At 38.6% G+C, this 26,726-nt stretch overlaps 2 protein-coding genes across 2 annotated transcripts; both read left to right on the forward strand.

Moving 5' to 3' along the window:
• Positions 1 to 1,133: 1,133 nt before the first annotated feature.
• Positions 1,134 to 12,857, forward strand: LOC108710406 (extracellular calcium-sensing receptor). The gene is made up of 7 exons (XM_041585657.1): positions 1,134 to 1,243; positions 1,343 to 1,634; positions 4,306 to 5,136; positions 7,691 to 7,918; positions 8,011 to 8,134; positions 11,243 to 12,150; positions 12,756 to 12,857. The coding sequence occupies exons 1-7, from the start codon at positions 1,134 to 1,136 to the stop codon at positions 12,855 to 12,857; spliced, it is 2,595 nt and encodes an 864-aa protein (XP_041441591.1).
• A 6,410-nt stretch (positions 12,858 to 19,267) lies between these two features.
• Positions 19,268 to 26,562, forward strand: LOC108710407 (extracellular calcium-sensing receptor-like). The gene is made up of 6 exons (XM_018251543.2): positions 19,268 to 19,476; positions 20,541 to 20,832; positions 21,420 to 22,250; positions 22,738 to 22,965; positions 25,088 to 25,211; positions 25,649 to 26,562. The coding sequence occupies exons 1-6, from the start codon at positions 19,268 to 19,270 to the stop codon at positions 26,560 to 26,562; spliced, it is 2,598 nt and encodes an 865-aa protein (XP_018107032.1).
• Positions 26,563 to 26,726: the final 164 nt, after the last annotated feature.

Consider the following 26,726-nt stretch of genomic DNA (forward strand, 5'->3'; position numbering starts at 1 on the left):
TATGTGGGAATTGTAGGGACAGCACAAACTTGCTTAGGAACATCAGAAATAAATCATCAACCAATGTGTAATATGGTCTAAGTTTTGACAGGAAAAATGTTTTTTTAAAAAAGAAAAAAAAATTGCATGGTTCCACTTGTCTTGCAAAAAAGTGCAAATGAATTCAAAAGAGCTTAACATGATACCTTAGCCACACCACACAACTAATAATGGTCGAATCTAAAATTTGCAAAACGGGGAAAAATTTGAGAAACGCATTGAAGTCATTGGGCGTTAAAATAATTTTGACCTGAGTAACAATTTTTATACGCAAGACTATTTTGTCCAATTGCATTAAAGTCAATGGACATTCTACTACTTTTGATGCGCAACAATTTGTATGTCACGTCTAATTTTTCGCCTCAATTTCACGAAAACATTAGTGGGCAGCAAAACTTGGAAATTTGCCACAAATCCATGCCTGGTGAATAAATTCACCCATCACTACCACACAAAATTTCAGGTGAGGTGTGTATCCCAAGAACTTCTTCAGGTGTGATTCTAAAAAGTTACTGCGAACTGGGGCCCTTTGTCTAGCCTTTAGCTTTGGTAGAGTTCAAAGTCTTCTTGATGCAGTACATAAATATAACATGGGTTGGAGAATCAGTACGGGTATCATGAGAAACCTATAATTGATCCACGTGTGCATACTATACACTTGTTAGTACAATGATTATGATAGTGCTAAGTGCTCAGTGTGTACAGCTTACTATTATTTTATTGCAGGCTGGCATCCCATTTATACAGAACATTTTGGCATCTCACCCTGACATACCATTTTCCTGGCTTCTATTCTGCTGGTACCCCAACTTTCTTAGCCCCCCAAGGGATTCTGGTACCTGGAGACCTTCTTATAGGAGCTGTGATTCCTATTCATGATGACAGTATTTATCCTCTGGTATCATTCCTTGAGAAGCCACCGCCAAATTTGTGCAAAATGTAAGAATCTTTTCCTAATTGCAAGGCTTTGGAATAATATAGCTGCTCTTTATTATAGGCCCAGCACAAAACCTATACTATTCATACCACCACTGACTGAAATACAGTAGTTGTATAAACGAATAGATAACTAAGTTTGCCACCACTAAGAAGCGATGCTCAACATTCCAGAAGATTTACCCAGCAGACGCCAAAGAGTATACTATTGCTTGTCTATACTGCTCTACAGTGAAGTTGGTTTTGGGGCATTTAAAGAAGTTCCATGGTTGGAATGCCTGCCCCTCTCTTCTTTTCGGGTCAGTTGTAACATTTCTGATTTGTAGCCATAGATTTTCAGATCAGTTATCCCCTTTCCATCATTTAGGTTCCACTTTGAATTTTACCAGCAGTTCCAGGCCTTGAGGTATGCGGTGGAGGAGATCAACAGAAGTTCTGAACTCCTCCCTAACCACACTCTGGGTTTCTATGCCTATGATGGCTGTTGTGTTCTGCGAAGTGAACTGTGGGGAACACTGTGGATGCTAACTGGTCTAAGCCAAGCAATACCAAATTACTGTTGCCAGGAAATTCCTCCTCTGGTTGCCATCATTGGTCACTCATTGTCATCTCACTCCATTCTTCTGGCTCATATCCTGGGACTGTACAAATTCCCTCAGGTACCTTTTTCTTTTATTCCCTCTGTGGAGTTATGACTTTATATTTTACATTATATATATATGGGACCTGGAAACCCATTATCCAGAAAGCTCTGAATTACAGCGAGACAGTTTCCCATAGACTCCATTTTATCCAAATAATATTCATTTTTAAAAATGATTTCCTTTTTCTGTGTAATAATAAAACAGTCGCTTGTACTTGATCCCAACTAAGATATAATTAATCCTTATTGTTTACATGATTTTATAGTTAAGGTATGAAGATCCAAATTACAGAAAGATTATCAAACCCCAGGCCCGAGTATTCTGAATAACAGGTCCCATACCTGTACCTGTTGTCCAATATTTGGCCAGGCCTCCTCAGCTCATAGCAAAGTTAGAGGTTCTGTACTTAGGGATCTATTTATTAAACCTCACATTTTTCTGGTCAAGCTCTGGAAAGCTCACATTTTTAGAGATTTATTATATCCCAAAACTGCAAAAAAATCGGAATCCAAAAATACTCCATCTCAAGCCTGTAGAGGCCATGTAGAATTCAGTGGCAGATGTCCCTAAAGATGTTTCTTGTCATCATGATCTGAGCTTTTTTTCATTTCGATAACCAGATAAATTTGAGTTGTTGCTGCTACAATTATATAAAGTTCAGTTTTTGGAGTGTCAATTTCAGAAAAGCAAATTATAGCACCTTAAGGGCTAACTAGTGAATGCCTGACTCAGAATTTGGTTTATAAAGCTTTATTAAAAATGAATGTGAACAAGGCACCAGGGTCAGATGGAATAGACCCTCGGGTTCTAAAAGAGCTTGGTTCAGTTTTAGACTGGCCTCTATTTTTTTAGACTTTTTTCTATAAATTGGAGTAAATCTGATGTAATTCCTATATTTAAAAAGGGATTACGATCTCAGCCTGGCAGTAATAGGCAAGTAAACTTGACATCTGTGGTGGGCAAATTATTTGAAGGCTTGTTAAGGGATCACATTCAAAATGTTGTCCTAGTGAATGGCATTATGAGCAGCAATCAGCATGGTTTTATGAAGGATAGGTCATGTCAGACTAATTTGATTGCTTTTTATGATGAGGTAAGTAAGATGCTGGACAGTGGGGGGCAGTAGATGTGATCTATTTGGATTTTGCCAAAGCGTTTGATACTGTGCCCCACAAACGTCTGCTTTCTAAACTAAGGTCTGTTGGGCTTAATGAAGGCGTTTGCACATGGATAGGAAACTGGCTACAGGATCGGGTACAGAGGGTGGTTGTTAATGGGACATTCTCTACTTGGATTAAGGTTCTTAGTGGGGTCCCTCAGGGCTCGGTATTGGGTCCACTTTTATTTAACTTGTTCATTAATGACTTAGGGGAGGGTATTGTAAGTAATGTATCAGTGTTTGCAGATGATACAAAACTATCAGCCTAATTAATTCCATCCAGGATGCAGCTTCTTTGCAGCAGGATTTTGACAAACTGGCAATCTGGGCAGCTAAGTAGCAGATGGGATTTAATGTTGATAAATGTAAAGTCCTGCACCTGGGATGTAAAAATATGCAAGCCACTGATACCCTTAATGGGACTGCACTAGGCAAATCCATAATGGAAAAGGATCTTGCAGTCCTTGTAGATAATAAACTACCCTGTAGAAAGCAATGCCAGTCAGCAACTTCAAGGGGAAACAAGGTCTTATTAAAAAGTTCATAGTTTTGCTGGAGGAGGGGGTTATTCTTCCACTGTACAGAGTGCTGGTAAGGCCCCATCTAGAATATGCCGTACAGTTTTAATCTCCAGCGCTCTACCAGGACCAGTGTCTGACTGGCCCACGTGGATACCAGGAAAATTCCCGTGGGCCCAGGTGTGAGTGGGCCTCTTGCTTCTAACAATTTGGCCTTTTTCATGGTCATTCCCTATTTCTTTATGGGAACAAAGAGGCTTAATAATGGAAGAATAGGATAAAATATATAGATAAAAGAGACTAGGAGAATAAATAAATTGAGTGAGGAGGTATAATAATTTAGAAATTAGGAGGTATAATAATTTAGAAAGTGGGCCCTTAGCCTAAGGTTTTCTGGTGGGCCCCTGGCATCCCAGTCCAACATTTTAATTTTATTAAAACAAAGTTGATCTACAGTAACTCCCATCTACAAATTTAACTCATTTATCAAAAAATCAACTCAAAGAAGTCAGTGTGGGAAAAGTCTCAGCAAAATCGCATGAAAATTTGGATTATTGTCAAGAAACATCGTCAAATTATAAAGGGGACATCTGCCATTGACTTCTACATGACCTCATGAGATGGAGTATTTTCAGATTCAGATGTTTAGCAGCTTTGTGGTGTAAGAAATATCTCTTTTTTTCTCTAAAAATTCAAGACTGTGTCCTAAAAAACTTAACCAGTAAAAATCATAAATAGGCCCCTAAATGTCACCCTGACATAGTGTTCTAAGAATATCTAGAGTAGCAAATTTAAATGCACATGTTATACCAATACAATTAATGGGATTTACCAACACTGGATACAAAAAGGGAGAAAAGTTGTTGCATGAGCTATACTTCAATTCAGGTCAAGCAGCAAGATCATGTGACATCACAGTTCTACCAGAGTATTAGTTTTTGTGTCTGTGGACTTAAATGACTAAGACTTATTTCATAAAAACCATAAACTGTATTTTTTTCCTCAACAGATCAGCTACTACTCCACCAGCTCTCTTTTGAATGATAGAATTCAATTCCCCTCTTTTTTTAGGACTGTACCAAGTGATGTCTTTCAGTCTAGGGGACTTGCTCAGTTGGTGGTGTATTTTAATTGGACGTGGGTGGGACTTCTTGCTGTGAATGATGAATATGGCAATGAGGCAACCGAGCTCATTAAACAGGAGATAATAAAGGAAGGAGCATGTATTGCCTACACTATACACATCTCAAGCAACCTGGTCTACAAAAACTTACCAAGCACTGTAAAAATAATAAAGGAGTCCAGTGCCAATGTAATAATTGTATTTTCTGTTGACACCTACCTAATACCTCTTCTGGAGGAAATGCTAAAACAGAACATTACTGGAAAAACCCTTGTTGCAAGTGAAGCCTGGTCCATTTCAACTGATTTATCAGTGGGAAAATATTCATCCATTCTATCTGGATCGATTGGTTTTGCCTTCCATAGCTCAGAAATTCAAGGGTTTAAGGACTATCTAAATTCTATTAATCTTATGACCACACCAGGGATACCTTGGTTACAAAGACTTTGGGAAGAGATTTTTGGATGTAGGCTTTCTAGTATGACAAACCTTACTGTTAAGATAAGCAACGTAGATCAGCCATGCACAAGAGATGAAAATCTAGAACTGGTGCAAAACAGCTACAATGATGTTTCCAGCTTGAGATCTTCCTACAATATCTATACCGCAGTGTATGTCATAGCGAAAGCTCTTGATGACTTTAGCCATTGTCAACCACTAGATGGACCTTTGACTGGCGGAAAATGTTCAGACTTAAGAAATATTAAACCATGGCAGGTAAAAGGATGAATCAAAACTATTGTTACTGCTTTCATTTGAATTTTTTTTATTCTTGTAATGTAACTTTACTTTTATTGATGGAAAATAAAATGATTAGTGGTACAAAGAACTTACCATATATACTCGAGTATAAGCCGTCCCGAGTATAAGCCGAGGTACCTAATTTTACCTCCAAAAACTGGGAAAGCTTATTGACTCGAGTATAAGCCGAGGGTGAGAAATGCAGCAGCTTCTGGTAAGTTTCAATCAAAAAATTGAGGGTTTTTGCTCCCATTGGAGGTGCCGGCGTCTCGTTTTTGGATGCAGACGACCATTCTTGGACGCCGGCGACTGTTTTTGCGCTTGACCCGAGCATAAGCATAAGTTTTTCAGCATATTTTGGGGGCTATATACTCGAGTATATACGGTAGTAACAAAAATATGAAATATTTTATTTTCTATACCAGCCTCATTGCATATTCTATTCAACTGCAGAGATGGGGCAGATTAATCATAGATTTAATGTACAGATGAAGCCACTTGGATTTGTGTGTTAAATCCATCATGACTTGGATAAACTGTAGTGATGGGCGAATTTGCGCCGTTTCGCTTCGCCGAAAAATTTGCGAATTTCGCGCGAAATTCGCGAAACGGCGAAAAATTTGCGAAACGGCGCTGGCGTCTCGTTTTTGACGCCGGCGCCCGTTTTTTCTACGCCGGCGCCCGTTTTTGACGCCGGCGTCCATTTTTCGAAAAAAATTTTTTTGACGCCGGCGAATTTTTTCGGCGAATTTTCACGGGCGTTTTGCGAATTTATTAGCTGGACGCGAATCGCGCAAATTCGCCGCGAATTCGCGCCTGGCGAATAAATTCGCCCATCACTAATAAACTGAAGAAACTGTGTTATCTAAAGTCATATAACCCCATTTCATGCATTTAACCTATTAATTAGCAGACCAAAACTCCATTGTTCCCAATGGTGAACGCTTTATTTCGATGAGATGCAGTGACGCCATTTTCTGTGTTAAATGGAATAAATGGGTTAAATGTGTTTAGATATTCTGTGTTAAACACACAATCCAAATGGCTTCATCTGTAAGTTTAAAACAATTCAAATATTTAACTTTTTGAGATCATGATCCATGATCTTTGGTTCAACACTCTTCACTACAGAGATGTGGTAAATGTATCATAGTTTCAACTTGCAAGTCCAGAAGTTCCTGGTAGTCCTTCTAAAGGCAACAAACTTCTCTCCCCAAATGTGCATTTATGGACTCCTCCCTTGATTGTATGGACACACCATATTGTGCTGGATTGCAGTTGGTTTGACCAAACAAAATTAAGGGGCAGATTTTTCAAGAGTCGAATACTTCGAAATTCGACTCTTGAAAAATCTGCCCCTTAATTTTGTTTGGTCAAGTTAAAAATACTTCGAAATTCAACCATCGAATTCAAATACTTCGAATATCGAAGTCAACGTTTTTTTCATCGAATTTGGGTATCCTGCGGTCGAAGTAAAATTGTTCGATCGAACGATTAAATGGAAGGATTTCAGCGATCGATCGAATAATTTGACTTTGACTTCCAAAAACTTATAAAAATGCTCTAGAAGATCCCCATAGGCTAACATAGCACTTCGGCAGGTTTCATTTGGCGAAGTATTGAAATTGAAGTTTTTTTTAAAGAGACAGTACTTCGATTATCGATTTTACGTCAAATCGAATTTGAAGTCGTAGTATCGTATTCGATTGACGAAGTATCCAAAAAATTACTTTGAATTTCAAATTGTTTGACTTCGAAAATTTCCTCAAATTCACTTCGATCCTTGATAAATCTGCCCCTATATGTATGGATTCCTTTTATGCTTGGAAGTTCCTTTTCAATCCATCTGCTATATGGATAGACAAATTGGACAATATCTAACTAGCAGGTGAATCAGTTGGTCAGATAACTGCACCAAATATAGATCTCACACTCAGTGATGGGTGAATGTATTCACCAGGCATGAATTTGCGGCAAATTCCCGTGATTCGCGAAACCGCAGTGTAAATTCACCAGCATCAAAAAAAAGTGACACCGTCAAAAACGAGACGCCGGTGCCATTTCGCAAGTTTTTTGCCTTTTCGCGGGAAATTTTTCACAAAACACCCCAAATTCGCCGATCACTACTCACACTCCAAATCACATAGAATAAAAGCTGCATACAAAGCAAAATAGGCTACACCTTAGGGAAATAACAATTTTGAAGGGGAGTAGGGATGGGCAAATTTTTTTGTCTTGTTTCGCCGAAAAATTACGCCCATAGACTTGTATGGCATTGTGCGTCAAAATAACAAAAAATTTGCCGCGCAACAACATTTTTTTGATGCCCATATACTTTAAATTTTTGGCGAAATGAAATGGGTCAAATTCGCCCATCCCTAAAGGGGAGCTCATAAGGTAGTGATTATCATTTGCCCTTTCTGAGAAAAATAGACATTTCTTCTCATTGCTAAATGCAAAAAGTTGATCTCTTACATATTCTGAAGAATGGCAACGTCAGATGACCCAATGCAATGTCTTCTTTAAACAGTTACTGAAATATTTTTATAAAGTCAAAGTAAAGATGGACAACAAAAGGATGGTTTACTTTGATAAGAATGGAAACCCACCAGCTGTTTATGATATTGTCAACTGGCAACCAAGAGCAGATGGTACCATGAAACAGGTGAAAGTAGGCAGCTATGATGTTCAGTATGAATCTGGAGAGATATTTAGCATCAATACAAGCTTGATATGGTGGGCTACAGTAAATCAGAAGGTAAGTCATAATAATTCATTGAACTTTTGCATCACATGTAGCTTACAATGGGTTCCATCCCATAACATAATATATATCTGTGGTTGTTCTAGACCCCCCTCTCTGTTTGTAGTGAAAGTTGTCCAGTAGGCTTCAAGAAAGTCATTAAAAGAGGAGAACCATTGTGCTGCTTTCAGTGTATTCCATGTGCCCAAGGAGAGATCTCCAACCAGACAGGTAATTCAACCATACCATAACCCGATTGTACCAAATACCAACTATATTTATAAACCGTAATGTATGATGGAATTTAAATGAATGATGATTAGTGAAGGGCGAATAAATTTGCCTATAGCGAATTTAGGTGTTTCGTCACTGGCGAATAAATTAGCGAAAATTCGCCAGTATCAGAATATGTTGGACGCGCGTCTGAAAAGTCGCTTGCGTCAAAATCGCCAATTTTTGAGTATCACACATTTTTTGCTGTTTTTTGCCGAAATTCACGTTTTTTTTCGGCGAAATTAGAGAAATCCACCCATCACTAATGATGACGAGGAATAAAAAATATACAGGGGCCAATTTATTACATTTATTGTGTTTTTTTCTGCAATTTGATGAAATGATGGCAAAAGTAATATTGGATGTACTGTAGCTACATTCAAATACTTAAAACTCTAATTTTCACCAACTAAAACCTACCAGAATTCCATAGAGGTCAATGAGAAGTGTATCTGATGCATTCGGGCAAATTAGTTATTGTATATTTATTTAAGGAGAACAAACCCTATGTACTTAAGTTAAGACTCCTGGGATGGTCACCCTCCTGAACCCCACTGTGCTCCCTAAAACAGCCCTACTCAAAGCAGAGTAATGCAACCGTGTTGAAACAATGGTACTATGCAGTTTTTGTATTTTGTTCTGACTTTTTTTTAATCAGGATTCATCGTGAATACATATAAAAGAAAGACTGCAAAAAAAAGTTAATTAAGTTTAAAAATGTGTGCTGTAGATCTGCCCTAAAACTGCTCTATAAAATGACAGCTCAGTTATTCTAAATGTAACCCTATTTAAGCTTAAAGGAACAGTAACATCAAAAAAATTCAAGTATTTTATAGTTATTAAATTAAAGTTCTGTGTTTGCTTCAGAAACTATACTTTACATAAACAAACTGCTAGGTATCTGTGGGGGCAGCCATTCAAAGCTGAAAAAACGAGAAAGGCACAGGATACATCATAGATAACAGATAAGCTCTGTAGTGGGATTCTGGAGTGGTTATCTGTTATCTACTGTGTGTCCTGTGCTTGAATGGCTGCCCCCATGGCTACACAGCAGCTTGTTTATATAAACTATAGTAGTACTTATCTGTTATCTACTGTGTGTCCTGTGCTTGAATGGCTGCCCCCATGGCTACACAGCAGCTTGTTTATATAAACTATAGTAGTACTTATCTGTTATCTACTGTGTATCCTGTGCTTGAATGGCTGCCCCCATGGCTACACAGCAGCTTGTTTATATAAACTATAGTAGTACTTATCTGTTATCTACTGTGTAGCCTGTGCTTGAATGGCTGCCCCCATGGCTACACAGCAGCTTGTTTATATAAACTATAGTAGTACTTATCTGTTATCTACTGTGTGTCCTGTGCTTGAATGGCTGCCCCATGGCTACACAGCAGCTTGTTTATATAAACTATAGTAGTACTTATCTGTTATCTACTGTGTATCCTGTGCTTGAATGGCTGCCCCCATGGCTACACAGCAGCTTGTTTATATAAACTATAGTAGTACTTATCTGTTATCTACTGTGTATCCTGTGCTTGAATGGCTGCCCCATGGCTACACAGCAGCTTGTTTATATAAACTATAGTAGTACTTATCTGTTATCTACTGTGTATCCTGTGCTTGAATGGCTGCCCCCATGGCTACACAGCAGCTTGTTTATATAAACTATAGTAGTACTTATCTGTTATCTACTGTGTATCCTGTGCTTGAATGGCTGCCCCATGGCTACACAGCAGCTTGTTTATATAAACTATAGTAGTACTTATCTGTTATCTACTGTGTATCCTGTGCTTGAATGGCTGCCCCCATGGCTACACAGCAGCTTGTTTATATAAACTATAGTAGTACTTATCTGTTATCTACTGTGTGTCCTGTGCTTGAATGGCTGCCCCCATGGCTACACAGCAGCTTGTTTATATAAACTATAGTAGTACTTATCTGTTATCTACTGTGTAACCTATGCTTGAATGGCTGCCCCCATGGCTACACAGCAGCTTGTTTATATAAACTATAGTAGTACTTATCTGTTATCTACTGTGTATCCTGTGTTGGAATGGCTGCCCCCATGGCTACACAGCAGATTTTTTATATAAACTATAGTAGTACTTATCTGTTATCTACTGTGTATCCTGTGTTGGAATGGCTGCCCCCATGGCTACACAGCAGCTTTTTTATATAAACTATAGTAGTACTTATCTGTTATCTACTGTGTATCCTGTGCTTGAATGGCTGCCCCCATGGCTACACAGCAGCTTGTTTATATAAACTATAGTAGTACTTATCTGTTATCTACTGTGTATCCTGTGCTTGAATGGCTGCCCCCATGGCTACACAGCAGCTTGTTTATATAAACTATAGTAGTGTTATTGAAGCAAGTACATCAGTTTTCCCAGTACAGGGCAACACTACATAATTTATTCATTACTTAAAAGCACTTTAATTTTTTGATTTAACTATTCCTTTAAAAAGACAAATGCCATATCAACTGCTGCAGGCCAAAGAGGAAGGACCCCCCCTCCCTGCAAAGCATTATGTTACAGTGATGCAAGTTATGGTCATCAAACTAGGGATGCACTGAATTCAGGATTCGGTTGGGGATTCGGCCTTTTTCAGCAGGATTTGGATTTGGACGAATCCTTCTGCCAGGCCGAACTGAATCCTAATTTGCATATGTAAATTAGGGGTGGGGAGGAAAATTGTGTGACTTTTTGTCACAAAACAAGGAAGTAAAAAATAGTTTCCCCTTCCCACCCCTAATTTGCATATGCAAATTAGGATTTTGATTCGGTTCGGCCGAATTTTTCGAGAAGGATTCGGGGGTTCGGCCGAATCCAAAATAGTGGATTCGGTGCATCCCTACATCAAACTACAGGCCAATGAACTGGGTATGTAAATAAGTACAAATGATTAAATGGGGTTTAACCCAGCAACAAGGAAATGAGGCCCTGGTAGGAGAATGAATCCATAGGGGCCATTATACTTATGGGTCTCTGCATAAATATGAAATGTCAACTGGGATCCAGTTTTCTCAAATATTTGACTTTTTCAACTGTATGCTTACAGATTCATTTGAGTGTTGGAGTTGTCCCTGGGACACGTGGCCCAACAACAAAAGAGACAGATGTTTCCCAAAACCAACTGAGTTCCTTTCCTATAATGATCCACTGGGGATCACCATGGCAGCTACAAGTTCTTTCTCTTCTGTGGTTCCAGTTTTTATCTTTCAACTTTTTATCCAGTATAAATCCACCCCAATTGTGAGAGCCAATAACTTTCATGTGAGTTGCATTCTCTTAGTATCTCTGTCTTTGTGTTTCCTCTGTGCTTTGGCTTTCATTGGTTACCCCCAACCTGAGAAGTGCCTTCTACGTCAGGCTGCATTTGGTCTTGTCTTTGCCCTCTGTGTATCCTGCATTTTGGCCAAAACCATAATTGTTGTTTTTGCCTTCAAAGCCACTAAACCTGGGAGCAACCTCAAAAAATGGACAACTCCTTATGTACCTTATATGATCATTGTCATCTGCACCCTCATTCAATTCATTTTATGTATCTTTTGGTTGTCTGTCTCTCCTCCTTTCCCTCAATACAATATTGAAGCTAAACCTGGAATCATTGTTGTAGAGTGCAATGAAAATTCTCCATTTGCCTTCTGGTGCATGCTGGGATATCTTGGATTTTTAGCCTCTGTCAGTTTCACTGTAGCTTTCCTGGCCAGGAGACTCCCTGACAACTTCAATGAGGCCAAATTAATAACATTCAGTACGTTGGCCTTCCTCAGTGTCTGGGTGTACTTTATTCCAGCCTCTCTCAGTGCCCAGGGCACGTATACTGTTTCCATGGAAGTCTTTGCCATTCTGATTTCCAGTTGGGCTCTTGTGGCCTGCATGTTCTTCCCAAAATGTTTTATTATATTGTTCAAACCCAACATGAACTCCAAAGAAAACCTCATGGGGAAAAATATAAATAGAAAAGTTTGATACAGTGAAACCTCAATTTTACACCCCCGATTTGAAGTTTTCCCTCATTTTACTTTGTTGTTTTGGGGCCCCATCTATATATTATGCATGATACTTTTCCCTCATTTTACATTTTCCTGGATTTTACAAATTTTTTGTGGTACCCTGAAAAACGTAAAATGGGGGTTCTACTGTATTCTCAAAAACATTCTGACAAATCAGCTTGTTTTGCTTAATACTTATATTAATTTATCCAAAATAAAGATATTGAAACACAAATATATGAGTGCATACATGTGATATTCTGTTATTCCTCTGTATAACTCATGAATGAAATAGACAATGAGAAATTGAGTTCACCAAATCATCATCTGAGTCTTAACAGCTACTCATTCCATAAAGGCCACACATGTACTGTACTTTTAAACCATGAAGCAGATCATAGTTGATTATCAAAATTATTATATGAAAATATTGGCTATACCAGTAATAAGAGTTTACATTCCTCTGGCTTCCTTTTTATGATCCTCAGGCTGTGAGACACTTGTTCTGTATATGTTAGTTATAAGGAGAGGTGGAATATTTGCTAAGATTATATATAGCACCCACAATTCTATTAGATAATGGTCAAGAAGGATCTGTCGAATGTTCAATCTGTCCTCACTTTCCAGTATATACTTCTGAGGTTTCATGATGTAGAAAAGGAGTTGGAGAGCAGATAAATGCCATTACATGTTTCATAATGTGCCATCAGATTTGTACCCATTTTCGTCCATGTTGGAAGATTTAAAAGAATTAGCCCTGAAAGCAACAAGATGGCTGCTATGTGTATGTTCACTGTATGCAGTTTCTTGTAGAAATAATTCAAAATCAATTGGAAATTGAGAGTTTTCTCTTGGAAACATTTCACCACTCATCCAAGTGGTTTCTTCTGTTTAACTGAAGTGGTAGGGACTTCCTCAGCATTTAAACCCTTGAGAGTAGTAAAGTCACAGATATTCAATCACATTGGTTCCATTGAACTTCAGGAAGGTGTTGGCTGAAACTCACAGATGTGTGAAAGTGGGATCCAGTCACAAGGGTACCATGATTTTCATTGAGGCAGATGTTAATCTTTTGATGTACATGACTGGAAGTGTGAATTGTTGTGAAGCCACCAGTGTAAGGATGTCAAAGCAGCATTGTAGGCTAATGACAAGTGGAGTCACAGGCCCCTCCTCTGTTCAGAGATGGTTTTTCCACTTGGCAACTGTTTCCACTTGTGTATGGAACTTCCTCTTTGGATGTACAGGTAACTACTACAGGCAGCCATTGAGATAGAATAAATCTATTCCTTTGGGAGACATTTCTCTTAGTTCCTAGCTAGGATTACTAGTGGGTCAATAGTCACTTAGCCAGACAGGGTAGCTGAGCAGTCAAAGGCTGTTTAGTTGGTTAATACCCTGTTTGTACACAATAAGGGGGTTATTTATCAAGGTCCGAATTTATCTCAATATTGGCTGCTACAAACTCCGATCTAACCCGCACGGGTTTTTAACGCTTATTTATTATTATATTTTCCCGAAAATTTGCTTTGCGGGAAAAGCTCCGATTTTCGCGTTTTTTTCAAGAATTTTCCCCGAAATCTCGGAAATTTTCATAGGTTTCACCCAAAAGCTCCGAAAACATTGTGAAATTGCCCAAAACCCCAGACACAACCAAAAATCACACACAACCCCTGACACTGTTCCCATTGACTTTTATGAAACCTCGACAGGTTTGAGATGCCGTGTCTTTGGCCCTCGGGGTTTAATAAATTCTGAAGAATTCGTGATTTTTTAAAAGTCAGATTTTATAAAAAAAATTCGGATTTCAGGGAATTTCGGGTATTCGGAGCTTAGTAAATAACCCCCTAAGACTCCTGGCAACCCAGCATAGAGGCCTCAGTGATAATGAGGGTATTTATCTATAGAGAGAGAGAGAGGATTCCCATTCTACAAGCAGTGTACAGTAGCAGATTATGTGAGGCCATAAAGAATTGGTCATATTTTTTGTTAAAGGTTATATTGTATTAGTTCTACCTTTTTATGATCATATACTGTAGCCTTATTGCTCATTATATTACATTATCACTGTATTAGGCAACAAGTATAGTGACTTGTTACCATCCGGTTGCTGCATAAATACGTTTGCCTTCTAAAGAATTCCCAATGTTCATTCATTTGCATCTTTATAACATCACAATATTTTGGGAATCCTCTCACTACAAACAGAAGGCCCAGTCCTGAGTGAAAGCCCCTGGTGTGGTTAGAGTTGTACCAATAGTTGCCACCTACCAGCAGTCCTATATTTTTGCTTATTTTCCCTTTTAATAACATTGAAATCAAGCAGGCCCGGACTGGCAATCTGTGGGTTGTGGCAAATGCCAGAGGGGCTGCTATAAGATGCCAAAGAAAGTCACTATTTAGTGGGCTGGTGGGGAGCTGATTGGGCCTCTGTACTTGAAATGCCAGGGACTATTTTGACTCCCAGTCCAGACCTGGCATCAAGCATCATTTTTACTGACAAGGCCGGTTAAATGCAGGCCAGGTGGGAAATAAAAAGGACAATCATTTGGGAGTTTTAACCTTGGAAAGTAAGTTGCAGCTAAAACTTATTCCCTGTGTAAAATTACGTAATAAAAATTCAAGTTAAAATTTTCAGATAAAAAAGTTAATAAACTTGAATAAAAAAAATGATAAGTGTAGGACTGGCCAGACCAGGGATGACTTTGAATATATTGCAATATATGGACAAATAATCCCTTTTTTCCCTTTTATTTTAAAGAGGAGGGTGTTTTTTAGTACCTTAAAGAGGACCCAGCCATTTCGCGCATTTTTTGCCGGTTCACAAATTTTGCAGGAAATTCACAAATTTTTCTGCAAAGCAGCAAATATTCACCCATCACTATTCATTTGCTAATGAGCCAGCATCACGGGTTAGCCCCACCCTTTTGTCCTAATGCTATTGTAGGGGACAGGTAAATGTATCCCCATTTAAAGATTGGGCACAAAGGGGACACTTAGTCTAAAGAAAGGAGTAATTCCCCATTTCCTGGGTCATAGTATGGCGATTTACCACAGAAATTATGCCCATAGGCTTGTATGGCATTGTACATCCAAAAAAAATGACACGCATCAAAAAAAATTTGCCGCACGCCCCGCCAAAAAAATTTAGGAGAGGTTCAGATAAATAGCCCTGGCAAAAGCCTCTGGCAGAATCCTCAGCGCCATCTAGCAGCCAAACCCGGGATAGCCAGGAGTAGGCTTGGGCAAATTTGACCCGTTTTGTTTGGCCAAAAATTTGCTGCCGCCAAAATGTTGCCGACACCCATTAAAGTCGATGGGCGTTGGCAACATTTTGCCGGCGGACAATTTTTTTTGATTTAATTTCGGTTGGTCTTTTTGAATTTTCAAGTTTTTTCAATTCAAAATTTGACCCTTGATAAATATGCCCCCTCTTGTTCCGATCACTGGCCCTGCTGCTCAGCTGCCCCCAATTTTGTGCTTAGCATAAAATCCCCAGCGCTGCTTGTGTTTCAGGAAGGTTTGAAAACCGCTACATTATGGTCACAGTTCCCAGTATAGCTGGATTAAATGGTTGGGTGACTGGTAGGATGCCTGGCATGTGCCGTCGCTATTGTTTTGTTGAAAGCTGTAGTTCTGCAGCATCTCACATAATGAAGGGAAAGGATAATTAGCTTGTGGCTGCATTTTTCTTGCCCTTACTCCAAGACTGATGTAGATTTGTGAGTTGTAGTTTAGCTTACAAGTTAAACACTCCCGAGTTTCTTTTACAATCACTGGGGCTCTGGCCTCCCTGTTATATTTTGGAGGGGGGGGGACTTTAATTTTGCTTCCTCCATAAACATATTTTTTTTACTGTGGAAATGTACATGAAATAATTTCTGTGCCATCCTACTGTGAGTTCTGTGGTATTTCTACATGGAATTGCCTCTGTGCCACCTTGCTATGAATTCTGCTGGTATTTATACCTGAAATAATCTCTGTGCCATCCTATTATCAGTTCTGGGGTATTTCTACATGGAATTGCCGCTATGAGCTCTGGGGGTATTATACATGGAACTGCATTCATTTATATATTCACAGATGGTGGATTTGTAAAATGGGGAGTGCTTAGTGGGAGTGACTTGCACAGTGGGCGTGGTCTAAAAAAATTTGCCATGGCGCATTTCCCTGTCCCTGGATTTCACTCTGAAAATCTGGTCACCTTGCTCCACACTGTTGCGAGGGCTCACCCCCTGAGGAATATACAGTAGGTCTCATCCGGAGCCATTTTTAGGTTAAAGCTACAAGCTGGAGTAAGGGGGCTGCTTAGTTCGCTATAACTTTACATCTTATATCATAATAGTACTACATGTAAATTCATTTGTATTATTATTTTTCATTAGTATTATTATCATCATTATTAGTATATTCTGCAGCACTGTAAATACATAGGTGTACCTTAAACATATAAGAATAAAGGCAAACAAATAATAACCAAGAGGTAAAAAGGCCTGCCCAAAAGATCTTTCAACCTAAAAGAAGAAGGGGTTAAAGGGCACCTGTTGGGCAAAAATATTTTCCCCAACCAAAGATGCGGCATATGGAGCTCAGACTCTGGTTGGGGTAACAGTAGTTTCTTTTAATAAAAAATGGCCCAACATGGCCATGTCCTGGTGCTGGTGGGGGGAAATTAAAAAAGAAAAAAACTACTGTTAGCCCCCCAATCAGAGTGCTGGCTCCATTAGCCCGCACCTTTGATTGGGGAAAATATTTTCACCCAAGTGCCATTTAAGATACAAGGTGTAGGGATGGGCAATATCAGATGAGATGTGGCACTCAACATTGCATTTAGCAGCATACAATGAACACTAAAGCTATGATAGGTTAGATAAGGAGAAGCTTCCCTAAAGAAATGTGGTTTGGTCAATATGAATTTAGAAATGTATAATCAGGCAGACTTGAGAACTACTTTGAATGTGAAGGTCATTAGTTTGAATTTTATTCTGAAGCCAGAATGTAATGGCTGATGAGGAGCAGTTACTGAGGTGTATGAGCCTGGCAACAGTGTTCATTATGAACTGGAGAGGTGAAAGTCTTTGGAGGGACAGACCAAATAATAAAAGTGACAGTAGTCCAGGTGTGATATGATGAGAAAGTGATTCAGAATTTTAGTGGCATCTTGGGTGCTAGAAGACAATATTTTGGAAATATTGCTAATGTGAAAGTGACACAATTTTGTAAGTAACTAGATATGAGAAGTGAAGGACAAGGTGGAATCAATAACAACCCTAAGCACCAGGCCTGGGGAGATGGGGTAGGATAGACACTTCTGGGATGTTGTGGGTATTGGGTGTGGGAAAGAGACCCATTTCTGTCTTAGGGATGTATAATTCAAAGTATCATTGGGACATTGATTACTCTTCTGAGAATTAACTCGATTGAGATAAATTGTGGGTTTTTTTTCAATACATTTTAAATTTCAATAAAACTGAAAATGAAAAATGTAGAAATAAGCTTTCCTGTGTGTGAATACCCTTAAGGTAACAATATATAACACAAGATTACACCTTTATAAAGATCAGGCAATGTAAAGATGGCAGCTCTCTAGCAACTGGGAGTGACATTTCTAGAAGCTCACCCACTACTCCCTTAGAATTCTCAAATTCTGAAAAGTGACCACAAAGTAATGAATATGATCAGATGTCTCGCCAAAGGCCAGTAGGGTTTGCTCACATTGGCTTTGTTTGTCATTCTTGAGAGTGAATAACACATTTAGAATGAAATATTTTCATGATCACAACATTTATGCTACAGTGAATTAGGGTCCCAACAGAAGAAACATTACATTTAATGGAATCTCTAGATCCCTAAGCACATGATAATGAGGCCCTGGCAGAGTTAGTGCTCTGAGACTGCTCATAAGGGATTGGATGGGTGACTAAGTGCCCATAGGAAGGGGTTGATATATAACTGGGCAGCAGAAGTGATGGCACATCACAGACAACCAGAATGAGGTAAAGTCTTTAGAGTGGGGTTTAGTGAATGAGTGTTTGTGCACATATACTGTATGGTAGGTATGTAGGTAGGTGTGTGGGGGTTGGCATACATACATGTGTTTGTGTTTATGAAGGAAATGTATAGTGGCACTACTAGTCAGTTGGAATACAACAAAGCTAAGATAGAGAAGGTGGTTGGTAAGAATGGGGGAAAGTGAATGGTAAAGTAAAAGAGTCATTTGCAGTAGCTCAGGAATACGGTGGTGTCAGAACAGGAATAACAGGGTGCTGTGTCAATATAATAATAACAACAGGGTGCTGTGTCAATATAATAATAACAGGGTGCTGTGTCAATGTAAGAATAACAGGGTGCTGTGTCAATATAATAATAACAGGGTGCTGTGTCAATATAATAATAACAGGGTGCTGTGTCAATATAATAATAACAGGGTGCTGTGTCAATGTAAGAATAACAGGGTGTGGTATTCAGTATAGGTATATAGTACAAGAGCTGACAATTCTGGACATCACTTCTTTATTCAATCACACACCACATCATCACACATTTTAAGCCAACCATAACCCTTTATCAAACTGCTAATAACACTGCGAGAAAAACATGGGGCAGTGGGTGTCAGTACAGATATAACATGGTGATGTGGGTGTCAGTACAGATATAACATGGGGCAGTGGGTGTCAGTACAGGTAAAACATGGTGATGTGGGTGTCAGTACAGATATAACATGGGGCAGTGGGTGTCAGTACAGATATAACATGGGACTGTGGGTGTCAGTACAGATATAACATGGGGCAGTGGGTGTCAGTACAGATATAACATGGGGCAGTGGGTGTCAGTACAGATATAACATGGGGCAGTGGGTGTCAGTACAGATATAACATGGTGATGTGGGTGTCAGTACAGGTAAAACATTGGGCAGTGGGTGTCAGTACAGATATAACATGAGACTGTGGGTGTCAGTGCAAGTTTCAGTACTGGAAAAAGGAGCTTGGGTTGCAAGAATAATAAGATCTAGTGCAGTAAATAAAATAGGAATAATAGGGTGCTGAGTGTGTCCCTCATAACAACATAATAATTACATTTTTAGACTGATGTTCCACGTATACAGAACATTTTGGCATCTCATTCTCACATTCCATGTACCTGCCTCCTGTACCGATGTTAATCTTCTTAGCTCAAGTCCAAGTGGCATCCTTGTACCTGGAGATCTTCTGATAGGAGCTGTGATTCCCATCCACATTGACAAACTTTATCCAACAGTCACCTTCCAAGAGAGGCCACCCACAGATATCTGCACAATGTAAGGACATTTATGTTCTGTTATGTTCCTGTCATCTATCTTATTCATTCAAGACCAGACTTTGTACGACTACTACCTCCCACACTTTAATTAGATCTAGGTTAAAACCCCTGTTGTTACACCTCATGTCTTCTTCTGATCCCTCCTCTGATCATAACACTAGTCTGTGTTTATATACTAAATCAATATAACCAGCCATGGACATATTCTTCACTACCCTGAGCTCCTAGCCTGGGATTTGGCAACCCAAACCAACATGAAAAATTTAACTAAAAACTACAAAAACAACACTATCTAGCCAATTTGCAATAGGTAGTCTACTCTGCTGATGTCCCAGGCTATACCAAGTGTACTCTCATGTGATATGGTCTCACATCATAGCACACGCTTATCTAAAGACTCAGAAAACCTATAGAGAGCCACACCCTTCTAATTTAGTTTTGGGTATCATTTTCAACACTATTAAGCGTTTCCTTTATTAAACATATAATATTGCTGTCTTGGTTTTTACCTATACCTATGTTATTGCTTATTATAGTGATCCCCAACCAGTGGCTCAAGAGCAACATGTTGTTCAGTGTGCCCTCTGCAGTTGCTCCCAGTGGCCTCAAAGAAGGTGCTAATTTTTGGATTTCTGACTTGGAGGCAAGTTTTGGATGTACAGTATAAAGACCATGTGTACTGCCAAACAGACCAACCTGTAGTCAGCAAGTCCACAAAGGGACTACCAAATAACCAATTACAGACCTTACTGGAAACCCGTAGGCATTTTTTTTCATACCTGTGCTGCTCCCTGGCTTTTTTTTTAATATTTAAATGTGGCACATGGTTGAAAAAGGTTGAGGACCCCTGACTTATTTGATAGAACCTAAACAATTTAAAGGGAAGGATGAGATGAAAAATACCAGTTGACCACATGCATGTTCAACGTATATGTTATATTGTGAGATTTTATATAACTGACCTGTGCATGAATACCATATATTTTATTTATTTGTTTTTTAGAAAAAGTTTGGAAAACCAATAAAGTGTAAATAAAAGGAACTGCAATTTCCATCATTTAGGTTCCGTTTTGAAAACTACCAGCAGTTCCAGGCCTTAAGGTATGCAGTAGAAGAGATCAACAGAAGCCCTTATCTTCTCCCCAACAGGACCCTTGGTTACTATGTCTACGACTCTTGTGCTGCTCTGCAAAGTGAGTTGGAGGGGACACTATGGATGCTCACTGGTCAGAGTCCGGCAATCCTTAATTATTGCTGCAGAGAAACCCCACCTCTTGCTGCTATCATTGGTCATTCACTATCCACGTATTCCATCCTAATGGCTCATATTCTGGGAGAGTATAGATTCCCACAGGTATTCAACTGTATTTCAATTCAACATATTTTTTAATAAATTATGGTTTGCTCCTTCCTATTATGAAATTGGTTACACACAGACACATAAAGCAATAAGGCATCACATTTAGGGGGTTATTTATTAAATTCCAAAAAATTTCAATTTTTTTTTAGTTTTTTTCACTATAAAATCCAAATTTTTAATGGTGGAAAAAACACAAATATATTTTTTGAAATGTATTAAACCTCATTGATGGAAAAAGTTAGAATCCAAAATCCAGCATCTCAGACCTACAAAGGTAGTATATAAGTCAATAGAAGAGGTCTCTATCCTATTTGGAAGTTTCTGTGGTCTGCGTGGGAATTACCCTCCCCAAAAAAAAATCATGCTATTAGGGATGCTATTTCATGTTTGCCCCCGATATGATTAAATCATGATTTTTTAATTAAAAATAAGGTCCAATCGTGAATTCTAATTTGGTCTAACTTTTTTTGATTAGATACATAAGGCCCCTACTATTAACACCCACGTAAAACTTGCATAAACATCACTTACACAACTTTATTTCTCTATATTATATATTTCTATCATATTTCTATCATCAGGTCAGCTACTTTTCAACCAGTTCTCTCTTAAGCGACCGAAACCAGTTCCCCTCCTTCTTTAGAACTGTCCCAAGTGATGTTTTTCAATCCAGAGGGCTTGCACAGTTGGTGTTACACTTTAAATGGACATGGGTTGGTCTGATAGCTCCTGATGATGATTATGGCCATGAAGGCACAGAGGTGCTCAGACAGGAGATAATCAAAGAAGGAGTTTGTGTAGCCTATACAGAATATATCTCAAGCAACTTCATCTTTGAAAACATACGGAATATTGCAAACATCATAATGGAATCAAGTGCCACGGTGGTGGTGGCCTTCTCCACTGATATCTACTTAATCCCTGTTCTGGAAGAGATGCTAAAGAGAAATGTAACTGGAAAAATCTTCATTTCCAGTGAAGGCTGGTCAACTTCTAATGTTTTATCTGTTGAAAAATATTCTCCCATTCTATCCGGCAGTATTGGCATTGCTTTTCATAGTTCAAAAATTCAAGGGTTTCATGAATTTCTCAACAGCATCCGCCCTTTCAACTCTCCGGGTATTACATGGTCCAAACTGTTTTGGGAAGAAGCATTTGGGTGCAGGTTTTTTGACCAAACAAACATCAGTGATTTGCTGAACGATCAAGAAAATTCATGCACAGGAGAGGAGAATTTAGAAAATGTGCAAAACAGCTTTAGTGATGTGTCAAATTTAAGAGCTTCCTATAACATTTATACCGCAGTGTATGTCATAGCAAAAGCTCTGGATGACCTCAGTCTTTGCCAACGTTTGGATGGGCCACTCCCTGGAAGGGAATGTTCAGATTTAGACAATTTTGAACCATGGCAGGTAAAAAGGAGAAACAAAAGCAGGGGTTGCAAAGGCAAGAGCACTAAGGGGAGCAAGATTGAGCAAGAGTAGACATCTACAGAGCACTTGCATCCCCTTGATACTCTAAAATGGTTACTCAGTGAAGAGGACAGTGCCAGGACCAGTAGAAAGCCCCTCTGTGATAAATGAAAAACAGACCAAAGATTTACGAACAGGGAGAGCTAGCTTTCCCAAAAAAATCCTTGGTATATCACAGATAGACAGATGTATTAAGATGTAGATGGCTGAAGATAATATGAACATTTTGGCACACAGCACATGTTCCAAAGCAGTTCAACATATTTCTGAGGCGTTTATTAAACTGAAGTCCTAGATATTCAAGCTAGAAAATCCAATATCTGGGATATTTCAAAAATGATTTGTTATAGCCATCACTCAATCTCAAGAAAAAATAATAATATATAAATCTTATTAAAGAACAATCATTTATTTTGTTGCATTTCAGCTATTGTATTACATTAATAAAGTGCAGTTAAATCTGAGCAACGCTAGAGAAGTTTTCTTTGATAAGGATGGGAACCCACCAGCTATTTATGATATAGTGAACTGGCAGCCTGGATCAGATGGCACCATGAAGCAAGTGAAAGTGGGAAGCTATGACAGCCGGAATTCTTCTGGAGATGTATTTGGCATTAAAACAACTACAATATGGTGGGGCACCGAGACTCAGGAGGTAGGTAATAACAAATTTATTGAATTCCATAACAGTGTGAAAATAGTGCTTTTATTAATGATCACTGACAAGTACAGTCTAACAGGTATTTTATGAAGACAATAAAAGTTTTTGACATGGCATTTAGACTGCCAAGCAAGGGTATGAAAGAGTGCTGAAATGCCATCACATGAGAGATCTTATTAATTTATATATGAATGTACAGTGTTTATTATTTGTGTTCAGTCACAAATGAGTTCTGTGATCTAGGAGACATCTGGACAAGGTACTCTATATAAAAGGACAGATTTACTAAGCTTCAAATGGTAAATTCGAATTTTAATTTTCACAATAATAAAAAAAATATTCAGAACTCACAAATTCGAATTTAAAACCACCAAACTCGAATTTGAATGTGAGATTTATCACACCTCAACTCTGGAAACAGTTCTAATTTGACTATTCTCCACCTAAAACCTGTCGAGTTCATGTAGAAGTCAATGGCAGAGGTCCTTTGAACTATTTGAAGTTGTGGAGACAAATTTTTGCTAAATAAATAATTCCCCAAATGTCAAAATCAGGGAGTGTTTATATAATACATGTTACATGAGACCTTCTGGTGTAAGCCAAAAACACAGTTGGTAAAGGAAATTGAAAAATAAAGAAATGTAGAATATTTAGCCAACATAAGAAAATTTCATGGAAGATGCAATGGGAGAGATTTCTCTTAGCAAAAAATATGCCAAAATAAAATGAAATCAAGGAGGCTGAATAACAATATTATGAGTGTAAATGATAAAAGAACAAGAGCATACCAACTGTGATGGATAAATGAGAGACCTGTTTGATTGAAAAATATATATAAAGATGTTTTTATATTCCATACCATTGTGTATTGTAAGGGGCCGATTCACCAAGGGTCGAATATCGATTATCGGTCGAATATCGAATGTCGAATATCGAAATAGTTTGATTGTTCGATCGAAGGAATAATCCTTCGATCGAACGATTAAATCCTTTGAATCGAACGATTAGAAGGATTTTAATCCAACGATCGAAGGATTATCCTTCGACCAAAAAAACTTAGGCAAGCCTATGGGGACCTTCCCCATAGGCTAACATTGAGTTCGGTAGGTTTTAGTTGGCGAACTAGGGGGTCGAAGTTTTTTCTTAAAGAGACAGTACTTCGACTATCGAATAGTCGAATAGTCTAAAGATTTTTAGTTTGAATCCTTCGATTCGAAGTCGAAGGTCGAAGTAGCCCATTCGATGGTCAAAGTAGCCCAGAAAACACTTTGAATCCTTCACTCGAAGTTAGTGAATCGGCCCCCCAAGTGTGCAAACCAATAAGTATCGGGTATTTCCCCAGATGGCACACACCATTTACTAAAATCAAATTTATCTCATAATTAAGATAAAAAAAGCTCGACCAAACTCCCATTCCCGATTTAGCCTTATTTATTAATAAAATAAAATTGGATTGGGAAAAAACACAATTGAGCAAAAACCCAGATTCATATGATTTTTTCAGACTTTTTTCCCAAATAGCTGGATTTTTTAGGGTTTTTGCTCAAAAACCCAGAATTTATTGGATTGTTGGGCTAAACCCAGCGCAAACCACAATATCTTCAAATTTGGATAGGGACAACTCCCATTGACTTTTACATGACCTCAACAGGTCTGAGATGGTGGATTTTTGGGTTTTAGCTTTTTGCAGCTATGAAGTATAATAAATCTCCAAAAATGTGACTTTTTGCCCCAAAAAGCCCAACCATAAAAAATTGATGTTTAGCAAATAATCCCCCTAGTGAAGGGATTCAAATGGGTATGGAACTCTGTGTAATATCCCATGTAGATGCAGTGGATATAATAAGCATAAAATACACCTAAAGCAATGCAGCATTTATCAAATGACCTTAAATTGCATTGCTGGTGCAGGAGGGCATTCATTAATGAGTGGAGGAAAGAAGGTTATGTCATACCTTGTTAGCAATTTTACACCCTGGTGGAACAGCAAACTAGTCTGCCACATTATTGCCACATTATTGTATGCCCTCGTTCGGATTCCTTGAACAAAGTTTTTGCAAGGGTTGAACATAAACCCTAAAATAAAGCCTAACTCATAATGTTTCTTTCTCCCAAGGTTCCCTTGTCAGTTTGCAGCCAGAGTTGCCCAGAGGGGTTCAGGAAGGCGACTAAAAGAGGGGAGCCTGTGTGCTGCTTTGAGTGTGTCCCCTGTGACCAAGGAGAGATCTCCAATCAGACAAGTAAAATTAATATTTTAGGACTCAATCACATCAACTACTAATAGTGGCAATATCTAATATAGGTGTCAACTGGTGGAAATAGAAAACGTTATACATATAATCAATAAAACTAAGTCTGCACTGCCATTACTATTCCCCTCTCAGCAATCTTTCTCTTTACTTACAGACGTTTGTATCTGAGATAGTTTGGATGTGAGATAGTTGGTTTAAATGCATCATCTAGGCAAAGGAAGCCCAGATGATATATGATCAACTTTTTAATCTAAAATGTAAAATTCAAAACATACAATCTTTTACATGGTAATGTATCCCCTTTAAATACAGATTAATGAACGACCCATTACTAATGGAGATATAATAACTTTTTCTTAAATATTTGAGCATTTCCAGATCTAGGCCAGGATTAAGCCTAAAAATGTACTAACTTTTACTTCTAGATTCCGTTGACTGCTGGAAATGTCCCTGGGACATGTGGCCCAACAGCAAAAGAAACAGATGTTTTCCAAAACCCATTGAGTTCCTTTCTTTTGAAGACCCACTCGGGATCATCTTGACATCTACTAGTGTTGTCTCTTGTTTGATCCCAATTTCAATATTTAATCTTTTTATTCAGTATAAATCCACACCAATTGTGAGAGCCAATAACTATTATGTGAGTTGCATTCTTTTAGTATCTCTGTCTTTGTGTTTCCTCTGTGCTTTGGCTTTCATTGGTGACATCCAACATGAGAAGTGTCTCCTGCGTCAGGCTGCCTTTGGCCTCATCTTTGCCCTCTGTGTATCCTGCATTTTGGCCAAAACTATTATTGTTGTTTTTGCCTTCATGGCCACTAAACCTGGGAGTGGCCTTAAAAAATGGACAACTCCACATGTGCCCTACATGATCATTGTCATTTGCACCTTTGTACAATTCCTCTTGTGTGTTATTTGGTTGTCTGTCTCTCCCCCTTTCCCACAATACAATATTGAAGCCAAACCTGGAATCATTGTTGTAGAGTGCAATGAAAATTCTCCATTTGCCTTCTGGTGCATGCTGGGATATCTTGGATTTTTAGCCTCTGTCAGTTTCACTGTAGCTTTCCTGGCCAGGAGGCTCCCTGACAGCTATAATGAAGCTAAATTTATAACGTTTAGCATGCTGGCCTTCCTCAGTGTCTGGGTTTCTTTTATTCCGGCTTCACTCAGTGCCCAGGGCAAGTATACAGTTTCCATGGAGATCTTTGCAATTTTGACTTCCAGCTGGGCCCTTGTAGCCTGCATGTTCCTTCCAAAATGTTTCATTATATTGTTCAAACCAGACATGAACTCCAAAGAAAAACTCATGGGGAAAGACAGAAATAGAAATATGTAAATATCATCATTGACAATAACATTAGGAAGTGAAAATACAAAAATGCTTATAAAGAATACAGCATTCAATACCTACAGGTGTGGAGTTCTACTCTGTTAATGTACTTTCACTTAATTTAATCTATAACTCTGTGGCCAACACATTTGCCATATATACATTTATAG

The sequence above is a fragment of the Xenopus laevis genome, chromosome 3L (assembly GCF_017654675.1).
Source record: "Xenopus laevis strain J_2021 chromosome 3L, Xenopus_laevis_v10.1, whole genome shotgun sequence".
Classification (NCBI taxonomy): Eukaryota; Metazoa; Chordata; class Amphibia; order Anura; family Pipidae; genus Xenopus; species Xenopus laevis.